We start from the raw sequence: 25,108 nt of genomic DNA on the forward strand, positions 1-25,108 counted from the left end.
TTCCTCTCTAGGGAGGAAAAGTACGACTTTGCTCCCTACAATCAGGCCAGGAAAAGTATACTTTTGATAGAGGTAGGTGGAAAAGTATCTTTCTAATGTGGTGTGTAAAGTAATAACCATTGTTACTCTCTGAAACCACGAACAGTAAAAACAATGTTTAATAAAATTCAAGAAGCGTTTCCTATCCGCTGGGAGGGTTGACGTGGAGAGGATATGAAATGTCGACAGTGCTTCTCCTGGTAGCATAAATTGTAAACCGTGGGGGACGTTTGTGCGTACATTATATTTGCGTTTATTTTTTAAAAATGCCTTATCATGGTTCTTGTGTCATTGATTGTTTACTTACGTGGGGAAATAGTGGAGTGAAAACCTTTCGTTTTCCTACATGAAAAAATAGGTTGGATCATATAAAAAAATGGATTAAAGCTTTGTTTAATAACAAAGTACGCCACAGTGTTGCAATATTTTTTGTATAATGTATACGAATGTTTAAAATGTAAATATAGACTTTTACGAAATTATATTTTTTTATTGAGAAGCTACAATTTTTGAGTTTATATAAAACAGCATTCATAAATATTATTTTTTTTTTACTTTAAATGCAGCTAAATATTGTAAATTATTTTTGGCATTTCGCCTTTTATTGATACATTAGCAGAATATTTTACCTTGTATATAATATAATATAATTCTTGGATTATGTTGCCCTAAACTAGACATAAGTTAACCTTAATGTGTTCGTGTTTTTCTATATTTACACTAACTATATTTGTGTATTATATCAAAAAAAAATTCTACAATATAGAGTAGAGTATTTATAGCAAATTTCTAATATAGTATTGATACATTAGCACAAAATTAATAGCAAAACTTTAATTAATCTCTTGCTTTTGTAAATTACGTATAAGGAATACACATAAAAACGTCCTCCAAATAGCGAGAGTACCACGTGACCTATAATCATAGTTACCTTTCACAGCGGACACTCCTTAATAACTTGGTAAACGTTGTGATAAGTAACATAAATTGGTCGCTGATTTTTAATGAATTATTATTTTTGAATTTAAGGGCTGCTTAGGCGAATTAAGAATAGGAGGTTTACTTCTTCCCTATTTTCACACTCTAGAAATCTACCCGAACAAAACCAACCTTAAAAGAATGTACGAACTGAAAGAAGAATTTACGGCCGAACAAGGATGCATTTTGTGTTATTCGGTGGACTGTCTCAATAAGGGCGTGTGTCTAAACAGTACCGAAACGTACAAATGCCATTGTCAGCCAGGATACACAGGTGACGATTGCTCCATCGATATCGACGAATGCCAGAACAATCATTGCGAGAATAACGCCACATGTGTCGATCTGATCAACGAATACAAATGCGAGTGTTTGGCTGGGTACGAAGGAGAGTATTGCGAAACTGACATCGACGAATGTCTCAGCAATCCGTGCAGACATGGAGGCACTTGTAATGATTTGATTGGAACGTTCAAATGTGATTGTCCCGAAGGTTTTGTCGGTAAGTAATTTATTTTACTGGTAATTATATAGAATATTTAAATTTTGGCGCACTCTCACATCTTAAGCTAGTCATATCAAACCTTTCTAAACGTCACGTAAAGCCATCCTACCCATAGATATTTTCTCTCCCACTGTAGTCTGTAGTCACCTAATCCATATATAGAACAATCCTACACCTACTAGACATAGAATACCTAGTTTGCGCGCTGCAATCTAAAACTGTTCCCCAGTGCAACGCAGAAAATTGTTTGTAATTAGGGTACGCATCTCTTTTTAATCGGCGGGGTTTATCAAATCTTCGGCAGTTGGAAAGTCACGTAGTCGATAAACCCAACGTCATTGGATAGACCCTGCCAATTAGAAATAGAAAGATGTGCTTACCCTAATTACAAATATTTTTCTTTATCACACTAGGGGAACAGTTTTCCAGTGCGCTGGCTGGATAAGTGTTACCCCCCTTATTAACTTATTTATTTTTAGTACATAAGCAAAACGCTCGAACAAGTCTATTTTTAAAATAAGCATAGTATATTATAGCATCAATGTTTCGAACTTTACGCGATCCCTCTTTAGGTGACAGGCACAACTTTGATTTTTTTAAATGGGAAAGTACGGGATTTTTTTAAATCATGTGACAACTCATTTAAAAGCTTCTTAAATACTGATTACAAAAATACATAACACTTTAATCATCTTTAAGAAAGTAAGCACAAAATTTCGTGAGAATTATTTTTAAACGCATTTATTTTTTTCGGATCCTGAGAAAACTAATAAGTATTTTTGAAAAATTTAAAGGCAAAATGAAAGGTTACATTACTACCGAGGGCTGAAAGTCACTTAGAACAAACAAAAGTGTCTTTTGAATGATTTATTTTAAATTAAAAATCAGACTAAATTTTCTCTTTTTTTCTCCCCTGTGTCTTATTAAAATAATCATTATAGTAGTTTTCAGGGACTTTCGACCCTCGATAATAATACTGTAATATTTCATTCTGCGTTTAAATTTTTAAAAAATACGTATTAGTTTTCGCAGGATTCGAAAAAAATGAATACATTGAAAAATAATTCGACCGACATTTTGTTCCTACGCTTTCAATCAGTATTTTAAAAGCTTTTAAATGAGGTGTCACATGATGTACTTTCCCATGTAAAAAATCCAAAGTTGTGCCTGTCACCTGAAGAGGCATCGCGTAAAGTTCGAAACATTGATGCTATAATATACTATGATTATTTTAAAAATCGACCTGTCCGAGCGTTTTGCTTATGTGCTAAAAATAAATAAGTTAATAAGGGGGGGGGGTAACACTTATTCCAGCGCACTGTATGTCTATGATCTTTTTCTTTTATATAGGCATTACTGCCTATTTTTCTTCAACGGTGCTTTTTATTCTATCCCTAAATTATGGTTCTATCTTTTCCTTGGGCGTTCTATACTTCTTTTGCCCAACGGTGACTTATTCCCGGCTATTCTTACTATCCTTGATTCAGACATTCTGCTTATGTATTGATTTCCCTCTTATTTGCTGTTCTTTACCCAAGTATTTACCAGATATTGTCTACCCTACATATGTAGGGCAATTCTTCTGTCCTGTAGTCCATTTGTAGCAATCCTTCTTAAGAGCTTCATTTCGTTGGTCTCCAGATATCGAGATGTGTTTTACTTGTGTCTGGTCTTGTTTCGACCGTGTAAGTCATAACTAGCCTAATAACTGACATATATTTGGGCCTTTGTTTCCAATCTTAGGTGTTTGTTTTTCCAAATTGTGTCGTTTAGGCATCCGGCCGTTCTACTGGCTTTAATTATTTGGTCTTTTACCTCTTCTTCGATATTGTTGTCGACTGATAGATTAATTCCCAGATATTTGAAAGTCATTACTTGTTGTATAATTTGATTTTCTAACTCCAATTTGCATCTTATTGGTTCTTTGGCTATTACTAAGTTTTTTGTTTTTTGGGCTGATATTTTCATATTCATTTCTTTTGTGTTAATATTGAATTCGTGCTGTAGTCTTTGTAGGTCGTCTTCGCACTCTGCTACTAACACGGTGCCATCATCGTAACAGAGTATTTTTATCTCTCTATCGCCCATTTTTTACCCTCTTTTTTCTTCACTTGTTTTGTTATTGCGTCCAACATTATGTTAAACAGTAGAGGGCTTAGTGAATCTCCTTGCCTGGTTCATGTGTTTGATTCTTATCGAACCGCAAAACTTATTGAACAGCGTAATACATTTCAAGTTTGAAGAGTTTGTGCCACGTAACTCTACTATGTAGTACATTTTTTTGAAACTAGTTTAGGGCACTAACAGGGTACGTGGTACTTTCTCGTACGTTGTACAACATAAACATTTTATATTTTAATCTTATTTATAATTTTTAGGTAAACAGTGCGAAGCTCCTTTACTGATCACCTGCGAGAACAAACCATGTAAAGAGCCTGCTAGTTGTGAAACAGGAGCAAATGAGGTCACTGGTAACAATTTTACCTGTGTTTGCACTGAAGGTAGGCAATTCAGATTACATAATCTTCACTATAATATAATTTTCAAAATTGCATGCACTAAATTCTCAAAAACGTGAAAATATCTAAAGTTACATAATATTATCTTTATAAAATTCAAACATGACAATGTTATGTATCCTTTGGTTATTCTGACAAGTAGAAGAGAACTATAGATCAACGATCAACCGCAACGTAGAAGAAGATATATAAAATACACCGCTTATCTAACCTTTATTAGCGTATCATTCAAATATGTTGTGTGTCACCAAAAGCAACCCGGCGTGACCGAGTGCGGGTGTCATAACTTTCTCCAGTCCTTCTATAGACCTTATTTTGACCATATTTTCCATAAATTGGTATTCTACACTCATCCGTAAACAATACTTTTTTCCAATTGCCGTGTTCACGGTCAAAAGGGAACTTACATAAAATTTTAAATTCGAAAAAAATGTTATAAATCACAACAGAACATAATTTAAAACATGTATCAAAGATAAAAAATTTTGCTTGTTTTTCGTTTGGCACCTAACGACGATTAAAAATTAAAATTATACCAGCCAGCCCAAAACGTGTCGTGGCGTCCTCGGGCTATATGTTTACATTCTGGACCAACAAAGTAAACAAAATTGTATATAATTTTAAATTAAACATTATAAACGTCAGTAGAAAATGCAGCTATGTGACGTTACAAGTGTTTTTGATCGTTTGAACTACTCGTAGAAAATTTGTACAAAATGGTTTTATTTTCCATAGTAAACCTTCTTTCCTTTCCTTCAATAACTATATCAAACTCCAATCTCAACAAACTGGTATATATTATTACAACGACATACGATAAATGTCATTAGAATATAAATATTTTTCCTTTATTCCGCGACGACGAGCTGGCTAAATACCCAAGTAGGTGGAGGCCAGTAATAAACTAAAGAAGAAGCAGAAGAGTATACCTAAATATAACCATAAACGGAACCATATAGTTAAACTATGTGACGTCACGGGTCGTTTGAACTATTTTAAAATACAGAAGACTTTAAATTTGTACTTCTAAGTTATTATGAGTTTTTGAAGCGGGAAATTTTGGAAATCTCATTTTTATACAAAACTGAATATTATTATGTAATAAAAAAAATGTGCAAGTTCCCTAATGCAAGTCTACGTCTTTTGTGAGCAGCAGTAAGTAATGACCCCATTGCTGGATTGTCATAGTTCCCTTAACCTTCGTCGAAACGCTAATTGCCTGTCTTTGGACCTGCTGAAATGACTGAGGCCTTATGTGTCAGGCCTGGCAATGCAGCAATACTGAGAACACGATCTTCTCTGACTGTTCTGTTGTCTTCCTTTTGGCACCCGGTTGACCGGGTGTTTGACCGGGTCGCCGCTGATGAGATCGGTCTCAAGAAATCCTTGGTATGTTCTCTGCACAGTTGTTCGTCACCCGTCTGTGGCTCATTGGTAAGAGAGCCTACCTTTGGAAGGTTGTGAGTTCGAATCTCATCTGGGTAGGAAATTTTTGTTTATCAAAAATATAATAAATTAAAATAATTTTTATCCTATGGAATCAGTACTCTCCTGAGGGACCGAAGACGTTGAATTATCGTCTCTTTGTAAAGACAATGAAGTCGACATTACTAAGTAACAAGACATTTACTCAACACACACACTCCACATTACTCCTCAGAGTTGGTAATAAACTATAACTTGATTGCGACTGGCACAATGATGAATGTTTATGCCATTAAAAAACATAATGTGTGTGTATATTTTGTACGCACATAAGAAGTCATACTCCTATTATATGATTTCAACGAAATAAATATACTTTAAACAGTTTATTTTTATTTTATTTAAATATTAAACTAATTTTAATGCTTACCACTTTCCAAAAATAAAAAAAAATAGGAATGGTCCGGATTTGAACCCAAGACCTCTCGATCTGTAGCCGAATGCTCTACCAATAACGCCACGTCCTCTCCGTTTTTATAGTTTCTCGGACATAATGATAATTCATGGTAACAAACAGACGAAGTGAAGTATAATAAATATAAAAATGTTTTAATAATACTTATCTTACTCTCGAGGAATACAAATCCAAAGACACAAAAAACACTAATATATTCTTTTCGCACCTATTTTTTGCACTGATATATACATAACTTGAAAGATTTAGCAACTAACGCCATATTGTCTGTGTGCGCATGCGCGCAGAATAATAAAATTCACTCTTAATCGCGTCTAAAAAAGTATAACTTCAAAAACGTTCAATTGTTTTTCTATATCGCATTTATTTTCTCAAAATAATGAATTTTGAGAATTTTATAGTTTAATAGGTTTTACGAATTTGTTTATTCTTTTTACAAGCTCAGTCTAGCTTTTCAGTGCACGTGATAAATATAAAACAAATTAAAAGAACATTCTTAATGTTTCTTCTTTTGATTCGCCATTTTGATTTTGGATATTCCCTGGATTGATCAACGGAACTTATTTATACTACGTCCTTAATTTTTTTAACCAGAAAATACCCATTCTTCCAATGCTTCTCTTTTTCTAAACTTTATCTTGTACTATCATCTGCAAAATACTGCTTTGTTTACTGTCCACAAACAAACAAAATTTTACTGAAACAAACTTTCTTTGTTTTAAACGTATTCATTATTTCCTTTTCTTTTTTAACCTTTCTTATCACCTCAACATTTGTTAATCAGATTCTGTTTTCTGTAGATATTATGTGTTTTACATTTCATGTGCATATTGGAATATACTACTCTTACTTTCAGTTGCAATACCATTTTTTGTTGATTTTGTGTATTATATTATTGTGTATTGTATTATTGGTCTTACAAAACTTCATGAACCTGACTTACTCATTGAACGAAACAGTGAAATCCGTCATTACTGAAATCATGTAATTGGCGATGTTAAGTCACAATGACGACCTCTCGTGGATTTCGGCGAAACTAAAATTGCGGGTTTTTCTTTTTATTGGCCTGCTATAATGGGGGTTTTAATGTCAAATCGTTGTGAGTATTTTAGAAAATCAATAAAGTGAAAAAGTTGTAGTCCCATCGATTAATCTATGAGCATCAGTAGAATCAAAAGACCGTGTTCGTCCTAAATTTACTCCAAATATTCTGCAACACAACACACACAAAAGAACACTTTTGAAAAAAGGTTTGTAAGCTTTTAATTAAATCTTTCGTATTAAATTTTATTAATTATATTGATTTTCGAAATTACTGACAACGATTTTAACAACGATTTGACATTAAAAACCCCCATTATAGCAGGCCAATAAAAAGAAAAACGCCCTCAATTTTAGTTCCGCCGAAATCCACGAGAGGTCGTCATTGTGACTTAACATCGCCAATTGTTTGCAGTGTGTTTTTATCACAGGGCAGTCAAAACCTAATTTTTACAGCAGTAAAATCGTTGGAATATTTATTGTTTTGCGTCTAACAGTCGCAACAGTCTAACAGTTTTTATACGTTATTTATTCAATTCAATATTAAGTCTTCTTCTTCTTCTACGGAACTACAGCCCAAATTGAGCCTTGGCCTCCTTTATTTTTTGCCTCCACCCTTGCTTGTCTGTGGCTGTTCTTCATACATGGACTCCTAAAAGGGCTTGTGCGTCGAGCGCTTTCTTGGCTTTCCAACCGGTCTCTTTCGCTGCATTCTAGCATTCAGTGCTCTTTTTGGTAGCCTATCCTCTCCCATTCTTATCACATGTCCGGCCCATTGCAATCTTTGTATTTTAATTAAGTCTGACAGGGGTGTTTCCTTATAAAGTTAATAAAGCTCGTTGTTGTATCGACTTCTGCAGATTCCGTTTTCCCTCACATGTCCTAGTATTCTCCTCAGTACTTTCCTTTCGAATGTGTCGAGTTTGTTTTTGGATGTTTCTTTCAGGACCCATGCTTCACTGCCATAGCATGCTATTGGTCGAATTAAGGTTTTATAGATTCTCATCTTTGTATTTCGGTGGGCATTTTTAGACCGAAATATATGGGAGAGGGTAAAATAAGCTCTGTTTGCCTGCGTTATTCTCTTTCGTATTTCTCCATCTTCTGATCCGTCGGCATATAGTTCTACTACCAGGTATGTAAACTTTCCAACCGTTTCAATGTCATCTTGATGTATAATGTTTTGTGGGACTATATTTCTTCTGTATCATTATTCTTGTTTTTTTTTGTGTTAACTTCCAGACCTAGCCTTTTTGTTTGCGTTTTTAACTCTGCGTATGTTTCCTGTGCTTCTATTGATGTTCTACTCATAATATTAATATCATCGGCATAAGCGACCAGTTGAACCGTTCAGTTGGTCAGTATGTTTCCTCGTCCAGTTTGCATTTGCCTAACCGCATACTCCAGTGCCAGGTTAAACAAAGTTGGGGCCAGCCCATCTCCCTGCTTTAGTCCCTGCGAAATTTTGAAAAAGTGTCCGGTGGTTTTGTATTCCTACACATGTCTCAGTTTCATCCATTGTGGCTTTAATGAGTCTAATTAGCTTGTGTGGTATTGCCAATTCAGCCAATATATTGTAGAGTTTGTTCCTTTTGACTGAGTCGTATGCCTGTTTGAAGTCTACAAACACGTTGTGGATATCAATGTCGTATTCCCATGATTTGCTTAAGATCTGTTTGACTGTAAATATTTGATCCAGTGTCGATCTTCCCCGTCGGAAGCCCGTCTGATACTCTCCAATAATATTTTCTGCTAGTGGTTGCAGCCGCTGGTTTATAATATACGTGAGGACTTTATATGCTGTATATAGTAGAGAAATTCCACGGTACTTTTTGCACTGGAGTTTGTCTCCTTTTTTATAGATCGGGCAAACTATACTTTTCTTCCAGTCGTCGGGTATTTTCTCTTCTTGCCATATGACTTTGATGAGCGCGTGAATGTGACTTGCTAGGTGGTCGCCACCTACTTTATACAATTCTGCTGGTATTTTGTCAACTCCCGGGGCTTTATTGTTTTTCTGGGCCTTAATAGCTTCGAGAACTTCCTCTATGGTTGGAGCTTGTACTCCATTCTCTACTTCATTCTATTCTATGTAGTCCGTACCCATTTCACCATCCATGTCTACGTGTGTCCCAAGTAGGGTCTGAAAATAATGCTTCCAGGTTTCTGTGACTTTCTCTTGGTCACTGATTATTTGCACACTTTCATCTTTACATAGACTTGTTTCAGGTTTATACCCACTTTTTATCTTTTTTAGGTATTGGTAAGCGCCTCTAATTTCGTTGTTTTTGAAATTTTCTTCCATTTTTTCTATTTGTCCATTTTCATAGGCTCTTTTTATTTCTACATATCTTGTCTGCTTTTCGTCTTGCGACGTGATGTTCGTCTTTCCCGTGTTCTTCTTGTTATATACATTTTGTGTGCTTCATTTCTTTCATCTATTGCTTGTCTGCACTCGTCATCAAACCATGCTCCTTTTCTCTCCTTTTTCTTGTTTCCCAGGGTGGACGCTACTGCTGTCAGTACTGCTGTTTTGATATTATTCCATTTGCCCTCTATGGAGTGTAGTTCTAGCGTTCTTAACTCATTTGCGACTTCTTCTTCGAACTTCTCTTTACATTCCTGAATCTTCAGTTTTTCCAGGTTCAATTTGTTTGTTCTTTGTTGTCTTTCGTTTCTTTCTTTGTTAACCCTGCATCTAAATTTGGTTTGTAGTAAAAGATGGTCTGATCCACAGCATGCTCCTCGTCGTGTTCTCACATCTGAGATACTACTGGCTGCCCTTTTGTCTATCAGCACATGGTTGATTTGATTGGTTGTGGATCTGGTGAAATCCATGTCATTTTGTGTATGTCTTTATGTGGGAAGCATGTGGAGCTTATAACCATGTTTTTACTGGTGTCAAAATTTATCAAAACCCTGCCTGTGGTGACAAATGGGTGGATTGAGTAGCTCAGGAGTCAACACTGCCGGTCCTAAGCCCGAGTAAAGGAGGAAGGTTGGACAGTGGGCTGACAACCCACTCCCGGAAAAAACACACTGTTACGAAACCTGAACATTTACCTCGGAATACAGGACAGAACTTTCAATATTAAATAGTTAATGTTTTTAGGATTCATGTTTTTTGTGGCATGCGTATTTCGAAGGTGCGTGTAATTTTTAAACATCCCTACTCTGGAAAATAAAGCTGAAACGTCACCCTCATTTCTGATAAATTAGTGCTTACAATTTTGAAGATATACTTTGACAAACCGAAATGATATAATTGTATTACCATTTTCGTATAGCTTAATATTTTACAATATTTATTTTATATTTTTAGGTATGGAAGGACCACTATGCGATACACCGTTCTGCACGAACACTCACTGTGATCAAGGATTTTGCAACGACAGCTTATTGGTACCGTTCTGTCAGTGCCAAAGAGGATTCGAAGGAAAGTTCTGCGAAATCAACATTAACGAATGTATCTTACCGAATGGTGGCAGTCCCTGTCAGAATCGTGGTGTCTGCATTGACGGAATTAACCGATACATTTGTAACTGTGAAAATACAGGTGAGTAGTGAGTCATCTAATTATTTAGTCATGGTCAAATTTACATTATGCTTTACCTACAACATAAATTCCCAGAATGTGGTGTCGTATATGCTATATCTTATTATATAGTATTCTATATCCTGTATAGTAATATATACAGTAAGCGCCACGGTAGTAGACACACGAGTACCTAATTGTTAGCCTTGGGCTAATCCGGCATGTTCTCACCTGTGACTTTCATGTCTGTCATGTCATGTGACTCTCATGAAACTACATACTCAAAAAATTGTTTCTCGATACAAAAAATACAATAATTTATAGTATTGTTACTCTGCTTTAAAATTACTTTTATCTACTCTATGTCACATTATGTATAAGTTTTTAATTTGTGAAAACTGTCATTATAGATAGCAGTGCGTGAAGCGTTTAAAGTGTGGGTGAAGTAACAATGTATTTTAAATGGGATTTACTTTTTCGCACACTTTCAATCGGTGTTTTGGCACACTTTCATGTAATCAAATATCTTTAACTTTCCCGTTGTCATGGTGATGACAATATGAGCAACGACTTACAACAAAATTTTTGACAGTTTTGTGGTTTGAAAGTAGTTGGGATTTTTAAATGTCAAAGTTCTAAAAATTGTAGAATAGAAATGAATTCCAGTGACGAGGAGTTACAGTTTTTTTATTTGTTTATCGTAGATAAAATATTGTATGAAACTGTGCGTGCAATACTTTTTGCGAACTTACGCGATGTATAGCACTCGCTTCGTGTCGCTCGTGCTCTAAAAATCGCGTGCGTTCGCAAAAAGCATACTTCGCGAACTTGTTACGGTCTTTGCTACCGCTGCGCTGGTTAAATAAAAAAAAAATATAAAAAAAAAATTGAAAATTGAGTTTTGATCATAGGACTCTAAGAACGGTGACCTTAACAGTGGTATTCCGGCTTAGCTCAGAAGAAGGCGATATCGTGAGTCGTACCTAAGTACTTAATGCCTAAATATCTTTTATAGTGTTAACCCGGTTGCGCCAATCGGTTTTCCCCAGATACCACTACGTAAAATTACTTACTTCTAACCGATAAATAGGTAAATATCAGAAGTTAAAAGAAATCCTAATCTCATAAAAAAACATTTTATAATACATAATTATTTAAGTTAATATTATTAAATATTTAAATGTAACCAAGGTTGTATTCATACATGTTACGGTATTAAACTCCTTATAGATCTATATAGGCTCACATTGATATTATACTGTATATATATAAAAAAAGAAAAGGAAAAACAAAATAGAAAATGTTATTAAAGTATGAACAACCTTAAATTAAACGAAAAGTGATAATGTTTCAGTCCACTTAGCCGCACGATATTAACATAACCACTGTGTAGAATTTTCTGCGTTGAAAATCCAATACTCCAAAGAAAAAAAGGAAAAATCCTCCTACCTTTCGATTTCTGCTTTCCCTTACTTACATAGCCAAACTTCAGTCGTTAAGCTTGGTATTTAATCATTGTGACTTCACCTTAGGCAGAACCCTATGCCATGCGAAGACTAATATATTTGGGTAGGTATACCTAGGACCTCACACTTGCACCCTACAAATAGTTCATATTTTAAGCAAAAATTTAATTTGCCGACAACATTCTTATTCAAATTTTGATTTTTGTCTACCCGGCCTAATTAATTAAGTCAGAATTTTATTATTATTCAAAATCATCAACCACCGGTTGTTACTGTAAATTTTAAAGTTCTTAACACCAACAAAAAGTGAAAGATAGTATAGGTAAACTACACGCTCTTTTTACGTTCGAATTCTACCACAAAAACAATTAACAAGTGACAGTAAAGAAATAAAGAAGTAAGATTCAACTTTGAATTGAGGAAAATGAAAAGGGTTAAATTATAACGAGATCTATCTTAACTTACCTCAAAGAGGGCTGTGATTATCCGGGAAAATATAAAATTTCCCTAGCACACCGGCATAGAAAACACGCTTCTAACCCTTGCTTCCGCTCAGCAAAAGTCCGTTACATCGGCCGATTGACAAACAAAACCAAAACCCACCAGACATCAATTCCACAACTATCCGACCCCTCACGCTATTCCTTCCAAACGTTCAAAGGAAAACCCCTAATTTTCCTCACATTGGCACGTGAACTTGACTTCCTGACCTCCAACCAAAAAGTAAAACCTTTCGCGTCGGTGTCAATGACAGACCCTTGTGATAGTGACTATGCCACCCAAAATACTGTTTGATAATTATGCTGTGTTATCAAGGGTACTGTTGGTTGTCTAACTAGTAGTGACCAATTCAGAGTTATTTATTTTCATATTTTCTTGTAGTACGGTAGCTGATCACAGCAAGTTTATAAATATTGACTGACATACGGCTGCAAATTGCAGTCGGCTTTTGCGTGAAAATAGACCATAACATCACCCCCTTCCTAAAAAAAAAACATAAAAAAAAAAAAAAATGGATGGCCTCAAATTTGTGTGGTTGGTTAAACCTTCGCCCCTAAGGAGTATGATATCCATAATATTGCAACACCTAACTGTGAGTGAACACAGAAAGGCGCGTGGACTTGAATATATTGAGCCACTGACGGGAGTAAAAGCATTTTTCTAATTCTATTGTTAGTATCCTTACAAAATAAGACTAAAAACTAGACTATCAGAATCAACTTTGATACTGTTGAAATCGGGACCCTTTACATGGCCTCTGGTAATCACCAGTTACAGCACAAAAAAAAAATCATAGCCAAAATTTTGATCCTATAGGGATCGACAATTTTCCAAATCAATTCACTTTTCCATACTAAAAAAAAACCTGCATGTATACAACTAATACATCATCGGTAACTTGCATTGCCAAAGATACCTCAGTATCTGTAACATTAGAAAAAGTCCTATCTGAGATAAGAATTATACTCAATAACTATAAGGTCTAATACTCTATCACTTACTCAAAAAAAAAAATCTTACCCACAGCTCGTTTTGTAGAGATATCACTCTCTTGGCAATGTATGCAAAAAAAAAAAAAAAAAAAAATCCGTGACAACGAACACCTATAAAGGAAAAGGTCGTTGCAAAATTGCCTAGAACAAAACTATGTGCTCTAAAGTTTCCTGGAGTTCTATTAAAAAAAAAATATATATGTATACTTACTAAAAAAAACCATATCTAGACAAATCAGTATTACAATCTACCATATAAGATGACTTAAGTTGGAGTTGAAACAGCAGTGATATCTGCTTTCAAATCTTTACTGTGCCAAGTTCCTACGCTAGTACCTTTATCGTCTTTTAACTTGTATACCCAAGGACTGACTTTTTCATAAATTGTTAGGGGTCCGCGAAATTTTGGCGCTAATGATGCTGTGAAGTAACTTGCCGCATCGGACTGTACATAGTTTTTAAGCCACACCTTTTGCCCTACTTCATAAATTACATCTCTACGCCTGAGATCATACCGTTTTTTACTAGTCTGGTAGGCCTTATCCAGCCGCTGGCGAATATCTTTAAATAACTTTGACAATTCATTAGGTCGGTTCGCAGGTTCTGCAACCACGGACTCGTTAGAAACGCCTTGTGAATGATCCTTACCATTAACAATTATTTCCCTGCCAAAATTTGCCAGAAAAGGAGTTACCTTCGTAGTCTCGCTGATGGAAGTGCGAATAGCACACGCTACCTTTTGCAGGTACTGATCCCACTGACGGTGGTTGTCTGCTACATAGGAGCGCAGCATCGTCTTTAAAGTCCTATGCTGACGTTCACAAGCGTTAGCTTGCGGGTGATAATTAGCAGTGCGTATAAGATCAACACCATATGAACCTGTAAAATCCACAAACTCCTTGCTAACGAATTGTTTCCCATTATCGGTCAGCAGCTTCTGGGGCACTCCAAAAAGTAAGAATACGTGATCCTCCAAAATCTTGCAGATGGTTTTCGAATTTGCCGTACGCATAGGTTGGAAAATACAGAATTTGGTAAAGTAATCCTGTACACTCAAAATATAAAGATATCCATTGGTTGATTTGGGAAATGGACCTACTATGTCCACCGACACTAATTCCCATGGTTTCGATACGTCAGGTCTTCCACATAATTGACCAGCTGGAGCCTTTTGTTCGGGTTTACTAGCGATGCAAGTATGACAATTCCTTACGTACTTGCCGACATCACTCTTCATTTTAGGCCAATAAAATTTTGAAGATATTCGATGAAAAGTCTTATGTACACCAGTATGACCAGAAGTTGGATCGTCATGCTGTTTCCGAAGAATATCTTTCCGTTTATCTCTTGGAACCACTAACTTCCAATCGTATTCGAATCCTACAAGTTTCGAATAACGATTCGCCACATACTTATATAATCGACCATCGGCCACTCGCCACAACGGATACTTTAAAGGAGATTCTTCCACTAACGTCTTCTGTTTGACATACCATGGATCCTTAACCTCCGGAATATCATCTTGCGACTGCACTAAATCGACAACGTCAATGCTCGGGACGGCCCTACTTAACATGTCTGGAACGACATTTTCAGCTCCCTTGCGATGTACAATCCTAAAATCAAATTGTTGGAGTCTCAGAATCCACCTGGCTAGTCGCCCAGTTGGTTGTGGTAATTTATATAACCACGTCAAAGAATGATGGTCTGTAACGACGGTAAAAGAATAACCTTCCAAATATGCCCTCAGTTTCTCTATGGACCACACAATCGCCAAACATTCTCTCTCAACGGTAGAGTAATTTCTTTCGGTATGTGACAAGGACCTACTCACATATGCAATTACGTGTTCGCCATCATCTGACAGCTGACTTAAAACCGCTCCGATACCATACGCCGAGGCGTCCGTCTGAAGCTGAAACGGCTTAGAGAAGTTTGGACAACTTAGGATGGGAGCAGATACTAAACAGTCCTTAATCTTACGAAAGGAATCCTCACATTCCTCGGTCCAGTTCCATTTTCTGTTCTTTCGAAGCAAACCCGTAATCGGTGCAACTACTGACGAGAACTGAGGTATGAACCTCCTATACCACGAGGCCGTGCCTATTAGGCGACGAATTTCTGTTATGTTTTTGGGTGTTGGTATTTCCAGAATGGCCCTAACCTTATCCTGATCACAGTGGAGACCTAAATCGTCTACCACATATCCTAAATATTTTAACTCCTTCCGACAAAACGTACACTTGTCCTTAGCCAAGGTCAGACCAGCACCTGACAACCGTTTGAAAACTTTTTCCAGAATTTCGAGATGTCTGTCAAATGTGTCCGTGACTATTATAACGTCATCTAAGTAGACGAAAGCATATGGTTCTAATTCGGGGCCTAACACTCGATCCATTAGTCGCTGAAAAGTAGCGGGGCTATTAGATAAACCGAAAGGCATACGCTTGAATTGGTAATGACCACGACCAGGTACCGAAAAAGCTGTATACTCCTTAGAATCTGCGGCAACAGGAACTTGGAAGAAAGCGCTCTTGACATCCACAGAGCTTATGTATCGGGCGTTTCCTAACTTATCAAGTATTCCAGCAATAAAGGGAATGGGATAAGCGTCCTTCTTCGTAACCTTATTCAGCTGCCTATAATCAACACAGAATCGATACGAGCCTTTTTCTTTTTTCGGAACCATGACAACCGGAAAAGAGAACGCTGATTTAGAAGGTTCAATAATATCTTCTTCAAGCATCGACTTCACTTCCTTATCGATCATTTGTTGAATCGCTGGAGAAACTCTATATGGACGTATTTTGATTGGTTCTGAATTAGTAAGGACTATCTTATGCTCAATAAGAGTAGTTTTCCCTAATGATTTTCCCCCTACGGTCTCGAAGTAATTATCGACCAGCCTGTTCAATCGTGCTGACTGCTCATCAGATAACGTCCTGCTGAGCTTAACACTAGCTATGGGACATACTTGTAAACTTGAAGTCGCACCCTCATCTTGTTCAACATTAAAAGACCAACTCTGGTTCTTGAAATCTGGGACTATTTCCATGGCCAACCAAAAGTCCATACCTAACACCAAGTGATGGGGTAAGTCGGGAATGACATACGCTTTTAAGACCCTAATTCGTCCTTCTAATTGAAATGGTATTTCTACCGTACCACTTACCTCGCAAGCTGCTTCATTGGCAACACGACAAGTACTGATCTCTGTAGCTGAAAGTTTACAACCTAAATTCATTAAAATATCCCAACCGGGACTTCCAAAAACTGTTAAATTTGCTCCCGTATCCAGCAAAGCTCTAAGTTTTACACCTAAAACATCTACGATAAGATGAGGCCTATTGTCGTCTGGCAAACTTGCAAATATATAATCCAAAACCAACCGCATCTGAGTCGAGACGACGGACTTTGATAAACAAACCGATTGCACTGACTTATCAACACAATCTACTACCCTAAGATCACTAGAAGGAGGATCGACCGAGTGGGTAGCTACCTGTACACAATTAAACTCATTAGCCACTGAAAAATTGCTCAGGCTACCAGGGTGACTGCCTACTAACCTGCCAACTCGTTTCCCGAGCACTTAGGACAGTTCGTAATCTTCACATTCGGCTCTTTACATCGATAACAGAAAGGACGTGCTGGCTGGGCACACTGTCTTCGGAAATGACCAATCTTACCACAGTTGTAACATTTACCCCTAGTAACTAAAGTCGTGGGAACCGCACTAACATCTACAGATGAAGATGGACTAGTATTGGTAGTTGACGCTGTGACATTTACCTCTGCTCCAGAATTTGAAGTAGTACCCGTAAACGAAGGACCTACTGGACCACTTTGAGAATTCGTATTGCAATATCCGCCGTTGGAACGTCTTGAATTATTAATGGCAGAGACCCTTAAGTTCGGTCGCCTATACTCTAATCCTGGTTCGACAGAATTACGAGGATTAACAGGTGGAGTACGATATTCCTGCGCATTTGCATGTGCCTCCTCAATTTCTCTACCGACATAAATCAGGGTATCTATGGTATTAACCGGTTTTCCAGCCAAACCTAATTGAATATATGGCAACATACGGTTCTTAATGTGTCTGACCCTCGAAATCTCGTCTGGTTTAGTAGCCAATTTGTTATAGAGTCCTTCCATATATGCAACATAGATAACTACGTTTTCTCCCGTAGCCTGGGTACGATGTCTCAAAATCTCTAAAATTTTCTCCTCGTAATTACTAGGCAAGAAGGTGTTCCTCAAAACTTGTTGAAATTCTCTATAGCTCGAAATTTTGCTCCTGGCGAAACGATACCATATATTTACGTCGCCGTTCAGTAATTCCGACACACTATTTAACATTTGAGTTTCAGAAATATTCCTCGAAATTCGCATTTCCTCAAGACGATCAAGGAAGTCTGTTACACTAGAAGTCGCGTCAAAACTTAACTTCCATTTACCCACATCTACAAATTTATCGGGTACCTTTATTTCTGAATTTTTAGCCATACATTTATCGGACACCTCATTTGGATGTGTCGAATAACCTAAATTATTCCTTGAAATATTTTGTCCAAAATGTGATGAATTACCTACGTTAGTAGTGAAAGCTGTGTTAAGATTTGGATAATTATCAGGAGTGTAAAAATTTTTCGGCTGAGTCGTATTACCCCCTAAATTATTATAATTATTATTTAGTTGAGAAACAAAGCCTGAAAAATTATTTAAATCTGAAGGAACGTTACCAGAAGGTGTAAGATAAAAATTGTTACCGCTACTACCGGAATATTGACTTACTAAATTATTATTGGGAAAATTATAATCCGGATTTGTCCTATGCATGTTAGGTACCTCCGCGTAGCTTGTTCTTAACGATTGAGCGATATCCTCCGCAAAAGTAACATGGTTTGTATTATTTGGAATAATGTTTGAAGAAATGGGAGTATTCCCAAAATTTCCAGGAATATTATTTGTACCAAGATACTGATTATTATTTGATTCAAGAATATGATTAGTACTAGGTATAGTCCTATTAGTAAATCTATTAAAAGCTGGCATTGTAGAAACATTGTTACTATCCAACGAAGGATTAATTATCGGACCAGGAATATTAACACTAGGTCTAAAAAAGTCATTATCAGCATTGTGACCGTAATCATTACTTGTAACAACAACGTTATTAATAGTAGGAACCTGCTGAGCTGAACTTGTAGTAGTATTATTTGTATTAGTTTTTAAACTAGGTTTTGAACTAGACGAAATATTTTTAAAAAGAGGGTCAAATTCCTGTAATGTTCGTTTGGGCATCCAATTTCCTGACCAAGTCGCTGAAGGAGTCGTATTACAATTTTGGGTATAATTTAAAGCTAACTTATTAGGATTATTCGTTTCTGTACCATATACTGTTTCTCCTATCGCCGATGATCTATGTAAAAGGTCTGCCAATTCGTCTGTACTCGCATCCAATAAGCTGGAAGATGACGTAGGGTCATCTTGACCGACAGCTTCTAATGTACCACCTGTAACTAGTGTCTCTAAATTAACTACTAAGTCCTTCATTAAATCCATCATGTTCCGTTTCTCATCTCTAAGCTCTAAAGGAGCACAAATATTTTCCACTCTTCTACTAACATGAAGTAACCTGGTGTTAATCCTAGCATATTCAGATCTAACGTTATTAATATCGAATTGTTCTAAGTCCCCTACTATTTCCTGAATTTTACCGGAACAAATACCTAATTCCGATACGGGATCGAATTCCACCGTTCTGGGTTTAATTCTTCCTAAAATCTCTGCTTTTATAGCACTCCGTAGTAAATTGCGCTTAGTCTCTACCTTACCGTCTCCAATGTCATAGCCTCTACTTGTGAGTTCATAAGTTAACTCGTCGCTACGTAACCTATAAATATCCATTTTGGGTAAACAGTCCGAGCCACAAATTACTTTACAACAATAAAAAAATAATAAAAAAAAAAGAAGAAGAAAATTTATTTATATTTCCTCACCCCCTTCAAAAAAATATAAAGGACCAGCAGTAAAAGCAAAATTAGTAAACCCATAAAACTGTTTTTACTGTAGGAAACTGTAAAACTGTAGGGAAATTTAAAATAATTACCCATATAAGTCGTTACTTAAGTCAAAATTGGATTATCAAGCAAAATCAATCAAATTCTAAGTGGAAATGTATAAAGCACAATACCGTACTAAAGAATTCTTACTAACTAATATTTTGACACCACAACAACTAATTTAAGTGTGTAGACTCTTAAATTAAGACTCGATACAATATAAATATGATAATATCACTGTGATATGTAAATAGTGATAAATAATACTGGATTATTTAGAATATATTAATGGTACATACTAAATGAATAAATGAAATATGAATAAAATTAAATTATTTTGGTAAATTCTATGCATAAGTTATGGTGCACACTGTATAAAAAATCACGTTTGGGCGCCACTTGTTACGGTCTTTGCTACCGCTGCGCTGGTTAAATAAAAAAAAAATATAAAAAAAAAATTGAAAATTGAGTTTTGATCATAGGACTCTAAGAACGGTGACCTTAACAGTGGTATTCCGGCTTAGCTCAGAAGAAGGCGATATCGTGAGTCGTACCTAAGTACTTAATGCCTAAATATCTTTTATAGTGTTAACCCGGTTGCGCCAATCGGTTTTCCCCAGATACCACTACGTAAAATTACTTACTTCTAACCGATAAATAGGTAAATATCAGAAGTTAAAAGAAATCCTAATCTCATAAAAAAACATTTTATAATACATAATTATTTAAGTTAATATTATTAAATATTTAAATGTAACCAAGGTTGTATTCATACATGTTACGGTATTAAACTCCTTATAGATCTATATAGGCTCACATTGATATTATACTATATATATATAAAAAAAGAAAAGGAAAAACAAAATAGAAAATGTTATTAAAGTATGAACAACCTTAAATTAAACGAAAAGTGATAATGTTTCAGTCCACTTAGCCGCACGATATTAACATAACCACTGTGTAGAATTTTCTGCGTTGAAAATCCAATACTCCAAAGAAAAAAAGGAAAAATCCTCCTACCTTTCGATTTCTGCTTTCCCTTACTTACATAGCCAAACTTCAGTCGTTAAGCTTGGTATTTAATCATTGTGACTTCACCTTAGGCAGAACCCTATGCCATGCGAAGACTAATATATTTGGGTAGGTATACCTAGGACCTCACACTTGCACCCTACAAATAGTTCATATTTTAAGCAAAAATTTAATTTGCCGACAACATTCTTATTCAAATTTTGATTTTTGTCTACCCGGCCTAATTAATTAAGTCAGAATTTTATTATTATTCAAAATCATCAACCACCGGTTGTTACTGTAAATTTTAAAGTTCTTAACACCAACAAAAAGTGAAAGATAGTATAGGTAAACTACACGCTCTTTTTACGTTCGAATTCTACCACAAAAACAATTAACAAGTGACAGTAAAGAAATAAAGAAGTAAGATTCAACTTTGAATTGAGGAAAATGAAAAGGGTTAAATTATAACGAGATCTATCTTAACTTACCTCAAAGAGGGCTGTGATTATCCGGGAAAATATAAAATTTCCCTAGCACACCGGCATAGAAAACACGCTTCTAACCCTTGCTTCCGCTCAGCAAAAGTCCGTTACATCGGCCGATTGACAAACAAAACCAAAACCCACCAGACATCAATTCCACAACTATCCGACCCCTCACGCTATTCCTTCCAAACGTTCAAAGGAAAACCCCTAATTTTCCTCACATTGGCACGTGAACTTGACTTCCTGACCTCCAACCAAAAAGTAAAACCTTTCGCGTCGGTGTCAATGACAGACCCTTGTGATAGTGACTATGCCACCCAAAATACTGTTTGATAATTATGCTGTGTTATCAAGGGTACTGTTGGTTGTCTAACTAGTAGTGACCAATTCAGAGTTATTTATTTTCATATTTTCTTGTAGTACGGTAGCTGATCACAGCAAGTTTATAAATATTGACTGACATACGGCTGCAAATTGCAGTCGGCTTTTGCGTGAAAATAGACCATAACAAACTGTTTCATAAATAACTATATTCAAACACCAACAATATTACAATAATTTATAACTTTTACAACTTTTAACATAGTGATAACTATAAACTTCAAATACAACTACTGTTCTATAAACTGTCAACTCTGTATATTTATAATACATTTTCTGACTTTCTAGACGTCACTATACATAAAAGTAAACAGTGCAACAAGTGAAGGATCCAGGACTGTATTAGCTCAATGTACCCGTGTGTCTAGTAGCGTGGCGGTGACAACTAATATATCTTATACAGTACGGTGCAAATGTTTGAAATAAATGCGTTATTTCGTAAGCCAGCGACTTTAACGAAAAATCCTGAAACAGGTCGATTTTTATTTTTATTATGATTTTTTGACGTAGTCGATGATTTTTTTAAATGAGAATAGGGGTCGTGCGCCAACTAGTTTGAAACGTTATTCAGTTCTCTATTCAGTAATACAAACATTAACATAATTATTTATACAGGATGTCAAAGAAAAATTTTTGTGAATTAAATTAATTGACACAAAAAGAAGAATGTATGTAATTTATTTAATTCAAAATATGTTCTACTGCTATCAAAAAACAGAAAAAAATGTATCAATAAATATTCTGCCTCTTGGCAGTTAGAACATTGAATTTGAGCTAAATCAATGTTTACTTATGAAACACACATTTCTTTCTGTTTTCTGACAGCAGTAGAATGCATTTTGAATTAAATAGATTACGTACATGCTTCTTTTTGTGTCAGTTAATTTAATTCAAAATAATTTTTCTTAGACACCCTGTACAAATAATTATGTCAGTGTTTATATTACTGAATAGAGAATTGAATAGCCTTTCAAATGAGCTAGCACACAACCCCTGTTCTCATTAAAAAAAAGAATGTGTGTACTTTGTACGCACGTAAGAAGTTATACTTATATTATATGATTTCAACGAAATCATTATACTTTAAACAGTTTATTTATATTTAATTTAACTATTAAACTAATTTTAATACTTATTACTTTCCAAAAATTTTTATTAAAACAATATCAAAAATTAAAAAAATAAAACAATAAAACACACACAAACACATTAAAAAATGCCACAAAGAAATGATTTCTGAACAATAATTGTTGCCAAAAATTTTAACTAAATACGTATTTTCTGAAAAAAAATTATATAATAATATACTTAGAATCATAAAATGTATAAAAAAAATAAAAAAAAAATAGTAACTTGCATTGGGAGATCGAACCCACTCCCCGTCGATCATGCCGATCGAAAATCGAAGTGCTTGCCCATTGCGCCATCTTAGCGTATCTGTCATGTGGGAATATACACTTACTGAACGTTTACACCATAAACTTTTTGACAGTTGTTTATTACTTATATGAATTTAATCAAATTAGTTTGATTTTTGTGGAATTAAAGGAATATTTTGTGGAATAACAATATATTTTTTTGATGGTAATCAAATTATGTAAATCAAAGCATTACATACTATTTTGGTAAATTCATTTTAAATTTTCCAAATAGGTAGGTACCTATGCGATTTTTTATTAGGATACTGAAACATTTACAATTATTACGTACCTGTCGCTTTTAAAAACTATTTAAAAGTCACTAAAATTATAAACTTGCTTTTTTTCTCTGCCATCACAACAATAGAAACTAATATACACATTTGTTTATTCATAATCTCCATATTGAACAATTATTGACAGATGATTTTAACACTCAATCAGATTCCGTATAACGTTTGAGCGACTAATACCATACTGTCGGTGTGCGCATGCGCCCGGGAAAATAAAAATTCACCCTCGTGCCTAAAGAAGTATAACTTTAAAAATTGTCGATTACGTCATCACGCTTAAATGGATGACGCCACTAGTATGATATATACGTCAAGAAGTCATAATTCAAAAATAAAAATCGACCTGATTCAAGATTATTCCTTAAGTCGCTGGCTTACGCAATAACAAATTTATTAGAGACATATTTGCAGCATACTGTATACCAATCCTTGTAGTAAATTTACTAAATGCCAATCATTTTCTAGGTTATACAGGTCTCTTGTGTGAAAATGACATCAATGAATGTCAGAACGGTATGCCTTGTGGTCGAGCTGGCGTTTGCGAAAACATTCCTGGGTCTTACAGGTGTATTTGTGAACAAAAAGGGAAGTGTGGCTATCAATGTGATCTGGACGATCCTTGCGAGTCTATAAAACCATGTGAGAATGGATTATGCCAGCCACAGTGTACAGATAAATCTGATTATGTTTGCCTATGTGAGGAGAATTACGAAGGAAAGAATTGTACCAAATTAAAGGTAATTTCTAAAAATTTTTAGTATACATATTTTTTTTTATATGTAGTGCAGTCATTGAAGCGTAAAATAGGTTTTTACCTCCGAAATTTTTTACTATGAACCGATTTACATGAGATTTTGGAATTAGGCTTATATTACCCTTAACTTCAAAAGTGATATTGACCCGAACTCCGTTTTTTATTTTTAAGGGGTGAAATCAACCCCTTAATGGAAAAAATGACATTGAGCCATTTTATCGCCAGAAAACGTGTCTAATAATAAAGAGTGACATTGTGAAGTGTTTTCTAACACAATAACCTCATGTTAAACTCATTTTCATCCCCTTGAAAACCGTACAACCCTTGAAAACAACTCCTAAATCGAAAAAATTTCCAAAAAAATAATTTAGTATGACATAAAAAGATTAAATACAGAGTAAATGATGTTTTTTCAACCCTTAAAATCAACCCCTGATTAAAAATTGTATAAAAAATTTCTTTTGATAAACTAAAAAGGATTTAAATATCGTTCCACGTTCTCGAAAAAGCTATGCTGGCAAATCATATGCTCAAGTTCTTTAACCCTTAAAACTACCCCTAAATTAAAACATTGAATATGTATGATTATACATTTAAAAATGTTTAGTTTACCAAGTAGAAAAAAATACGATTAGTTTTTGGGCCATAACTACTTCAATTTTGAAGCTATCACAACTTATAAAAAACCATTTTGAAGATAATTAAAAGAGCTACAACTTTTTTCAGTATAATATATAGTGAAAAACCTTTTATTTTGAAACGGCGAAGGGTCAAAGGGCTCGAGAGAGACTGGTTGCGCTACCGCGCTTTTTTTAATCATATCTTCCTCAATTTTTTTGTGATAGGAAAAACAAACCAAAATTTTTGTCAAAAAAAATATTTTTTTATTATTACACCTATTTACGTATCTTTCATTATTTTTGAGATATTATGAAAATAAGGTGGTTTTTTTTAAATTAGAAATTTTTTTTTCTTAAAATCGTGATTTTTTCAAAAAATATGTGTTCCAAAGCAGCGAAACTGCTAGAATCTATCAAACTATATTAAAGTTGATTCTAGACGAAATACGATTAATTTTAATTTTGGTGGAAATGGCACTTATGAAATCCATTGATTAAAAAAAACCATTAGATGTTCCTCTTTTTTTTTTCGTTACAGCTCACTCATTTTACGTACAAAAGACTTTTGACAGTGCCTATTTTAAAGCTTATTTTAAGCA

General features: G+C 35.1%; 1 protein-coding gene across 1 annotated transcript in view; it reads left to right on the forward strand.

Moving 5' to 3' along the window:
* The window catches only part of LOC114344625 (protein crumbs), a 220,675-nt gene that overhangs the window by 187,134 nt on the left and 8,433 nt on the right, over positions 1-25,108 (forward strand). Inside the window, exons 18-21 of the mRNA XM_050650029.1 lie at positions 1,069-1,519; positions 3,901-4,023; positions 10,305-10,538; positions 23,601-23,872. Coding sequence (XP_050505986.1) covers positions 1,069-1,519; positions 3,901-4,023; positions 10,305-10,538; positions 23,601-23,872 — 1,080 coding nt within the window. The remainder of the gene's footprint in view (positions 1-1,068; positions 1,520-3,900; positions 4,024-10,304; positions 10,539-23,600; positions 23,873-25,108) is intronic.

The sequence above is a fragment of the Diabrotica virgifera genome, chromosome 1 (genome assembly GCF_917563875.1).
Source record: "Diabrotica virgifera virgifera chromosome 1, PGI_DIABVI_V3a".
NCBI classification, from domain to species: Eukaryota; Metazoa; Arthropoda; class Insecta; order Coleoptera; family Chrysomelidae; genus Diabrotica; species Diabrotica virgifera.